Genomic DNA, 10,046 nt, shown 5'->3' on the forward strand with positions numbered 1-10,046 from the left:
TTGTACTTTGTGTTTTTGTATTGTGTTATATGTGTTTTTTTTCTTGCGCTCCTGACTGCAGATCAAGTTTCCCATGTGGGATGATAAAGTAAAGTGATGTGTAACATCGATGTTGTTGCGACAGCACTGTACTACAGCAGCATTTTAGTATTAAGTGAAATTTTCATAGTCAGCGTTGGTTCGCAAGCTATAACTCCCCACCTGAGCACCTGAAAAGCGCTGTAAAACCAGCCCACTTACTCTACATGCAGTGATCCTTTTTAATGTTTCAGCAGCAGAGCGAAAAATTTGTCAGATGTGCATCTTTTATGATCTTGTGTTGATAGCGCTTGCTGTAATGCAGGAAGGAAAAAAAAAAGTTTGGCTTCTTTTCCCCAGACCTGAGACATGAGTGTAAGAAATCCATAATTTGATTTATGTTGTCTCCAGTGGGACTCAGAGGGTCCTGCTTCACTGAGATAGGAAAGAGAAGTTAGCACAAAGAAGAGGAGTGGAGAAAATCATGTGATTTATATGTTTGCCCAGACCATAAAAGGACTGCTGTCCAACCATTTTTTAAAGATTTTTTTTTTGGGGGCATTTTAGGCCTTTATTTTATAGGACAGCTGAAGAAATGAAAGGGGAGATAGAGGGGGAATGACATGCAGCAAAGGGCCACAGGTCGGAATCAAACCTGAGCCGGCTGCGTCGAGGAGTAAACCTCTATATATGGGCACCCGCTCTACCAACTGAGCTATCCAGGCGCCCTTCAAACCATTTTTTGATCGGGACTGGGATGTGTTTTTGCTGCCGTACAGGTGCTGCTTGTACCAGTGAATGTGAAGAGGAGGGCAACATGACATGTCTAACTCTTTTACCTTTAATAATGAACTGTCAACACACGCTGTTCGTTCTCTTTCTCAGCTGTTGTTTTCTCATATCTCTAGATGTTTTTGTGTTATGATTCAAATAAATTCATTTTAAATATGTTATTTATTTTTTGCTTTTGTGACATGTAATTGTCATTGACTGATCCTGCCCTGCCAATTTATTTGAGTTTACCAGTTTATTATTTAATATATATATACATATGTATAGTATATACATATGTATAGCCTAGCAATTATGTTCTGGCAGAAGGAGTTTGACATTTTGGCAAATAAGCATATTCACTTTCTTGCAGACAGAGAGTTAGATTGATAGCAATCTCATGTCTGTACGCCAGAAGCCTTACATTTCACAAATTACCATGTTATATCTGATTTGTTTGATCAAATTAAACAAAGAGAAATGTAACTGGTTTTAAGTGGGTTTAGTGTACTGTTGTCTCTGTGTGCCCAGTGCTGTGGAATTGAATTTCCTCCAAAGTCCAAAAAACTAGCACTCAGCCTCAGTAACTTCCTAGAGTCTCCACTTGTTGCTTTGCAATGTCAAGGTGATAGCAAGACTACGTATTACATATACAACATATAACTTGTTAATTAGCGAGCTTAAGAAATTCTGGTATAGGCATGTTTTTAGAATGTAGACAGAACCAGGCTAGCTGTTTCTCTCTGTTTCCAGTGTTGCTAAGTCCTGCTGTAGCCTTAGCTCCGTGTTTAACGGACGTTGATGAGATTGTGTCACACGTCCTCTGTAAATATGCAAATACTTCTTTCTAGCCTTTTAGCATGTGTTCTGTTGTCCTCAAAGGGAAATTTGCACATTAGCATCACATAGTCACTGTGTCAGTCTGGTCCAGTCTGAATAGGCTTGTCAAAGGTTTACTCAAGGCAATCTTCTTAAATAGGAAAAAGAAATTGCAAAGCGACTACCATCATAATTTTGTTCAACTGTGTCCACAACTTTCAAATCAAATTACACAGCAGTGGATCCATAATTCCCAAAGCATTTTGGCCTCACGACAAACAAAACTTAATAAATTCATAAAACTGCTGTGGCGACACATTCATACTTCAGAGGGAATTCAATACAGCTTATGAAATCCTCTACAGTCTGAATCGGCAGATGTTAACATGAGAATCCAACAAGAACTGAGGTCGAGGTCTCATCCACAGTCACTTAAGTGGATGATTGTTTGTGACTCTGAAACTGTTAACCCTCTGATATTTGCTCCCAAAAAGGGATCAGACATCAGAGAAACTTGAGGCAAATAGACTCCCACAACACCATAAATGACGGTGCTTCTCATTTTTATGCAGTCCTTTCTACTACTTCACTTGGCATCCCCTAGCAGACTGCTACAGTCATAAATAACCTAAGAGCTTATGAAAAACACTTTAATGGCAAAGTCAAGTGTTTTTGTTTCGTGTGGGTGTGGGCAATCAAAGATAAATCTCGAATATTACCACTGCACCAATCAATTCATTAAAAGCCTGACTCTCATCCAGGTATTCTTTCTGGTTGTTAAAATAAGAAATAAGAGCAATGATGAATTAAATAAAAATGAAAGTAGTCTCTGGACTGTGTGTGTGTGTGTGTGTGTGTGTGTGGCACTGCTTAAATTAGTGACTATCAAAGTACAGGCTGCTGCTTCTCCATTGACAACATTTGGGAAACAATCCATCAATCAATCAACTTTTATTTGTCACATGAAATCATACAAGGTATATAATTCCAGTGAAATGTTATCTTGCCTCGGTGCCCCTCTGATGTAGAGATGGAGATAGTCTTGCTTGTCCATGTAGTCAGGATCGTAGCCATAGGTCTAGACATCTGCACCTGTTCCTCTGTGTTTACTCTGATGTTTGCATTAAAACATCTACAATTTACAATTCAACGTGTTCACAATTGAAAGTATACAAGTATACTGTACAATCACCATGACGTTGCGCTAACACAAAAATCACTTCCGGGTAGAGGAATGGCAGTTGATTTGAATTTCGTAGGTACGTGAAATCGCAAACTTGTTTATTTCTGTTGTCATTTTTAGCTGTAACTCTTAACATTTAAAGATATATAGTTAAACACGGAGGTCCGACCTGTCTGACGTTTCTGCTGTGCTTATTTTCTGTACTGTGTTGCTTTGCTCATGTGATAAACCAAATCTAGCGGTCGGACTACCTGCTAGTTTGTGTGGAGTCATTTTTATTTGTCTGTTGCCCAACAGGTATATTAGGCATCCAACCTAACATTAGTGAAAATGTTGGGATATGAAAGCATCAAACATGGATTGTAGATGAATGAGATGAGCGTATATCCAGTTGTTCCTCGTCCCCGTTTTGCTCAGTGCCTGTTAAATTGTATGTACAGGATGCAGGAGTTTTCTACCCGGAAGTTATTATGAACAAACATTATAATAGGGTCTATATGTCTGAATCTTTACAAAAAATCTTTACATCCAGTTATAACTCATACATTGATTCATTAGGTTATACCACAGACTGCAACGATTACATAAACTTCGAAGGATTTCACTGGCCAGTGGATAGGCCTACAGTAACCATCACAAAACAGCGACAACTACTCAACAGTACCAAACACTGAGAAAGACTATATCAAAGTCATGGCCGTATTAGTCTCGCTTTGCCAGACCATCCACACTCTATGGAACGGCAAAGGGTCTGGCTAGTCCACACAGCATTCTGGGATGGGAGAAAAACGTGCTCTGGTTTATTGGCATTTCTTTATACCAATCACAATCGTCATGGGCGGCGCTGAGCACCAGACGGAGCCGCTGCAAATTGTCGGGAGAGAAAACTCAGATTGGACAGCTAGTCTAGCTAGCTGTCTGGATTTACCCTGCAGTGATCTGAGGAGCAGTTAACCATAGTCCTCATAAATCCACCGCAGTTTAAAATTCCAACAAAAAAGAAATGGAAATCGCCGAAAAGACATGCATCCAGCGGAATTTCCTGCGGCACCGGAGCAAACCCGGAAGTGGAACGTCAAGGATATAGACTATGGTCGTATTAACTCACAGTGAGACAATAATAAACTGTCCCTAAGTTAGTTTGTGATAATTTGATTACTGTCAACTTTATTTAGGAATACGCACAGTGCAAACAGTTATAGTATAATGTCTTCTGTGGCTCTGGAGGAGCTTTGTCAAGTCTGAGAAAATAACCCTGATGACGTCACAGTGATGTCATCAGGGGTTATATATGGTGGCCCTGAGAGCTCAATGCACTGCAAATTAAGAAAACATCTTCACCAATTTGCCAACACGTGCAGCATTTAGAAGAAGAAAAAAACGCTACAAATGGAGAAAACATGACCAAATACAGAAACGTCCTGCTAGTAGCACACAAGACAACAGAGTTTCCACGGGACACTAAAAAATTATACATAAATAAAGAAATCAACCAACCTTTTGCTTATTATTAGCCTGCCAATTCAAATAATCTAACAAAATACAAACAATAATTGTGAAACAGGCTAACGTTATAACAACACATGTGCAGTCATATTGTGCGTTAGTGATGAATATTACCAAACAAACCTACATATCATCAAATTATCATAAACTTGTTTCTATAGAATGAACCTACGGCACCGGGACCCAGTTCCCTACTTTTCCCAGCTGTTAATCCAGCCTCCATCAAAGTAAAAACAATGCCTACAATCTTTGCACACAGCACAGAGAAGAACCATATATGACAGTGTGACGCACTTCTGCTTAAACGTAGCAGGCGTGATTTACAGGACACAGTACACACACATGTAGTGCTCCACTGCCATTGTGAACATACTTATTAACTCTGATGACAGACAATAATACATAATTCATTTTTCATTATGCAAATGTACAATCAGACAAATTACATGATCTTAATGCGAGAGCATCAACTGTCCTTCATGCTGTGCATTATGTATCAACCATTATTAAAGCCATCGGTTACAACTTATAAGCCTTTCATAAAGGGTTTCTTATTAGAAAATATTTTGATTGAAGACGTCACAATGTGTGGAGATAAACAACTCTTCCAGCTTTGAAGTGGAATTAAATTCCATCATGAGCCCTCAGGATGCTGGCTAGTAATAAGACAGTTAGTGTATCTAAACATTTCACACTCGAACCATGCTAATGTCAGTGACAGATCTCACAAGCTGCACTTCAGTCTTGTCGCTAACCAGCATGACACTGGATGTAGCCTATGGTTGGTAAAGGTTAATGATAGCTCCCAGTCCAAAAGGAAAACAGTTTACACCTGAGTCGCTCCTCAGCATCCCTTCTTGTCTGTGCATCTTTGAAAGTCCGTGCTGATAGTCCTTCTAGTTTTGTCTCAGAAACAGTTGCTTTCCTTTTTAGCGTGCCAGCTAAATAAAGGGAGCTTTCTCTGAGCAGTGATCTGTTTCCTTTTTCTTAGATTTCCTGTTGAAAACCTTTGTTCCTTTTTTTTTGGTCCAAAGGGACAGTACACAAACACAGACAGAGGTAGAGACATAAAATACATAGAAATAGATGGAGGACAAAGGTTAACACATCCAATAATGCGCACATGGAGGAACAGGGAAATAAAACAAAAATAAAAATATATGGAAGCCAGTTATACGTGTGTGTGTGTGTGTGTATATACTGTATGTGTATATGAGTGTGTGTACTGTATATGTATAAATGAAAGAGAAAAGACAAAGAGGAAGGAGAAAAAGAGAAGGAACCAAATACACTTAAAATTGCAACGAACTAAATAAGTGTTATGGCAACACTGAAATTGGCACCTCTGCGTTCCATCTATGGAACCATAGGGGGACCCTGTGGAGGGCGCAAGCCCATTACAGATACCTGTGGCTCCTTTCAGAACCTGCCCCCAAACTCTTGCGAGTGAGCCGGTTGTTGGGACAGGGAGTATTTTTAATCCACAGCTGAGCCAAAGCTGCTGCCTCATCACTGGCACCAGTGGAATGATTACCTGAATTTATTTTTATTAGCCATAATTGGGAGGGGGAGATAATGAAACTATGGGGGAAATCAATTATTTAATAAAATACTTTAAAAAAAAAATTATCCAGAATGGCAACAATAGACAATTTTATCAATAAATGAGGACAGGAGAAATTGGGATAGGTAAATAAATATATAAGTAGGTATAGAGAAGACAACTCTGTAAGTAAAGGAATGAGCAGATGAAAGAGTGAGCAAGTGGGTTGACCTTCCTCAGGCGTGCTTGGCTGTGCCTATGATGTGGTAGGAGGAGAAAGAATAAATAAAAATAAATAACAACATAAAGCGCTGGGAGGGAGTGAGTGAGTGAGTGAGTGAGTGAGTGATTTCTGCCCAGTTTTTTTAATGGTTATATAATTGGAAAAAGCTGCAGAATATGACCTGAATATGACACCATTGATCAAGCTACATCCTTTTGGGACGAGCAGCATTTACATTTACATGTGTACAGTATATACAAAAAGCCACCTCTCTGATTAGATGACAGTGCAGCGGTAGTTGGGCTCATTGGTCGTACTGGAACCATCCGTTTTCACCACCGTGCCCTTGGATGAGTGCTGGGAGCTGTGCAGCGCGTTCCTGGAGCACAGACGCTCACGGTAATTCTGGGCGAAGATGAGCAACATGAGCGGGTTGATGCAGCTGTGGGAGTAGCTGAGGCAGATACTGATGTTGTAGGCATAGACGAAGGCAATAGTCGGGGTGTTGTTGGTCAGGTTGACCACCTGAATGACGTGGTAGGGCGACCAGCAGATCAGGAACAGGCCGATAACCATCAGGACCATCTTTGTGGCTCTTTTAGCCCAAATCGACTGCTTCCGTTTGACGCGGCGGATAGAGCTGAAGACGTGGTAGAGGGTGAGTGAGTAGAAGGTGCTGATGATGATGAGAGGGATGATGAAGCCCAGGATAGACTGGTAGAGAGTGTACCAGTACATATCCTCAGGGCCGTCCAGGTACATCATGCACACCTCCAAATGCTGTCTGCGCACAACCTTGGCGTACAGCATGACAGGGACGGTAAGGAGGAAGCTGCCCAGCCACACCAGCAGATTGATGATGATGGTCCACTGGATGGTCCTCTTCTCTGACGTGGGGTGGACAATAGCTATGTACCTAGGAGGAAGAAGTTTATTTTAGAGCTGGACTGCAGTCAGAAACACAAATGACAAAAGCAACTTTGCCGAAGTGCATGGTAAACAGCATTCGTTTTGCTTCAAGAGGTCATTTTCATCCTTGACATGCTCAGAGACTCAAATCAAGCAAAAGGGATATTATGAAATCAGGTACCATGTCAGAGATACAATCTCAATATAGTATGTGCTCAGTAAAGTGATGAATGTAGTGAAAATTGTGTATAATTTACAGTAAACAGGATGAGAGCCATAGAAAATGAACACATTTCCATTTGGATTTTGCATTTGATTGTGTTTCAATTTGAGGAGCTGCTCAGCTAGTTCTAATTTCTTATGACATTGATAGTTTTCAGGACATTTGCAGGAAATTGACCACTTTGTCACCACTTAACCCAAGTGTCATTTAAGTGGAGAAAATGAGGTATTTCCAGTTGCTGTCTACATGTTACATGTTGATCTATGTTCGTGCCTGACCACTCTGGTTAGATTTAGCAGCCATGTAAACATGTAAGACTCCTGACTTCTCTGGGACAACCAGAGTCAGTCTGGGATGTGTCTAACAGCTGAGAAGGAAACAATTCGAGAGAGTTTGAGCTGTCAGTGGCTGGACATAAATGATTTTATCAGAGAAAACTTGGTAATATTGATATAAGAAGTTAACTTTTTCATTAGGCCTAGACTGTGCTCCTAAGCTCAGATAAACAACTACAAAGAAATATGATTTTAGGAAATGAGTCTGAGGGGTGTAATTGGAGCTGTCAAGTGGAAAACTCCAATCACAATTCCGATAATTCCAAATAATGCATTTAATCAGCCCTGGGACAGATTTCAAACACAAGCATTATATTGATTTTTGGCACACAAGATAGCTTTCTGTTTGTTTCTTTGTTATAGGTTATCATTGATTTGATGTCTATTTAAAAGAAGTTTAGCTTCTGTTTGATCTATTTTTCAGCATTTGTTGCAGCAAAACCTGTGTAGCTTTAAAAGTAAGCTTTTTTTAAAAGTAATACGTCCACTACTAAATGTAAACTAGTGAAGGATATTTTCAGTGCAGGTGGTGCTGCTCATTAGAACACAATTAGCTGGTCTAGTGGCCCTATACAAATGCATTATCTACTATATTAAACTGAAGATGTGTGGCATAATAGCTCTGAGAGCTACTACTGCTCTGGTAATTACCTTCAAATGGAGATGTTTATCAGTCTAACACTTGGCACACAGACTCAATTTAATGTCCTCAATGTGTTCAGATCATAAACATGACACATACATCATTTATGCAGGGAACATTGTGTCTTCATGAGCTGTCACAAGTATGATTACCCTAATTCATTAGTATATTTTCAGATGGTGTACTGTGATACGCTAAAGAACAGCTCTTACTTCTCAAAGAATTATAATAAACCATTGACAAGAATTTGCATCCAATTTGTGATATGGATGGATTTAACACTTACCGGTCAATGCACAACACAGTAACAATTCCCACTGTGGTAAACTGGTTGCTGACATCCACCACTACGACCGCTTTGCACATGAAGTTTCCAAAGACCCACTGTCTGTCTCTGACCAGCTGGTGAATGTTGAAGGGCATCACAAGCAAGAACAGCATGTCGGCTATTGCCAAGTTCAGCACGTAGATGTCTGATACCATTTTCTTCTTGCATGCTTTCACTGCGTAGATGACCAGTCCATTGGCTATAACTCCCACTGAACACAGGATGCCATAAATTGAAGGGAATATGTGCATGAAAGTGGTGATGTTGATGTAGTTGTAGGATGAGTGAGTTGAATTCAGACATAACGGGTCAGTCAGGTTCTCAGTTTGGTTGTTTTTGCAAAAAACGCCCGTGACATTCATCTTCAAATCCTCTTAATAATCGCCCCGGTGTGTTGTTGTTGTTGTGGTTGTAATTAAAGCGCGCACCAGGCGCTCTCCAGCCGGCGTCTGGTCTCCAAACTTGGGCGGCAAACTCGCTCACTGTCCCCTTGAGTTCGTCCGTGTTTTCCCCTAACAAAGATTATATGACTGAAAACATGAAAACGTTAAATCTAATCAAGTCTGACTACACGAGCAACGCTGGTGCCTGGAACATGTTTATCTCTGAAGGCAAACTATGATATGACCATTTGCGGTGCGCATCCGCTGTGCGCTTTACCAAACACAGAGCGCGCCTCAGGGGACACTAGTTCCCTCCCTTCAAATATAATTCGATGTGTCATGTAAATTGACAAGCAAATGAAAAAAAGCGGCTTTAAAGTCTAAAAGACAGAAATCGGGGCTTGCTTTACACATTGATAACACATTTAAACTAAGACGGATAGTAAACAAACTTGCAGTGATGCATTTCATGCAGTTTGCAATTTAAGACATCCCATTTGTCTACTCTATGCTACAAGTTTTGGGCTATTGTATACTTTTATAAGTGTAAGTAATGCTCATTCTGCAGTGTGATAAATACATAGATGACAAAGACTTCCATGTTTAAACTGTAAGATAGCAAAATGGAAGAATCAATACGACTAGATGACAACATTTGAATGTTACTACAGGGCAGGCACTGGGAAGATAAAACAGGAAGAAATCTTTAACTACAGAATATGCCTGCAAAATTAGGCCACATGCTTCAGTTACGTTTACACAAAAAGCTTTTCGCATTTCAATTAAACCACACATTTCAGGAGAGCTTTTCAAAGAGAGCTTTTTGTTTCCCCTAAATGCTGATTAGTTTCAGCTTTGTTGAACTGATTTGGGTTATCACTAGCAATTATGTTTTTTCATGGTGAGTATGCCCGAAAGGCTGCAGTGTAACCCTTATACTAAAGATGTGACTTTCTTTGGAGCGTTGTTCTGACATCATTGGGAATCAGCTTTAAAGGACAGTTTGATCCAGCTCAACTGTGAGGGCTCTCCCCTCACAGGTCAGGGGGAGTACATGTGAGCTTTCCTCAACTGGCTTTAAGTCCCTATGATGCTTCGTTTCTCTGTTCAAAGTACACCATAATATAATCATTTTAACTTAGGCCTTCATAGAAAATATACT

At 40.1% G+C, this 10,046-nt stretch overlaps 1 protein-coding gene across 1 annotated transcript; it reads right to left on the bottom strand.

The window, feature by feature from the left end:
- Positions 1-6,218: 6,218 nt before the first annotated feature.
- On the bottom strand, positions 6,219-9,153 carry LOC116064503 (melanin-concentrating hormone receptor 2). Its single transcript, XM_031319745.2, has 2 exons — positions 8,460-9,153; positions 6,219-6,979 (listed from the first exon to the last, which is right to left on the bottom strand). The coding sequence occupies exons 1-2, from the start codon at positions 8,861-8,863 to the stop codon at positions 6,340-6,342; spliced, it is 1,044 nt and encodes a 347-aa protein (XP_031175605.1). The 5' UTR covers positions 8,864-9,153; the 3' UTR covers positions 6,219-6,339.
- Between the last annotated feature and the right edge of the window lie 893 nt (positions 9,154-10,046).

The sequence above is a fragment of the Sander lucioperca genome, chromosome 1 (genome assembly GCF_008315115.2).
Source record: "Sander lucioperca isolate FBNREF2018 chromosome 1, SLUC_FBN_1.2, whole genome shotgun sequence".
NCBI classification, from domain to species: domain Eukaryota; kingdom Metazoa; phylum Chordata; class Actinopteri; order Perciformes; family Percidae; genus Sander; species Sander lucioperca.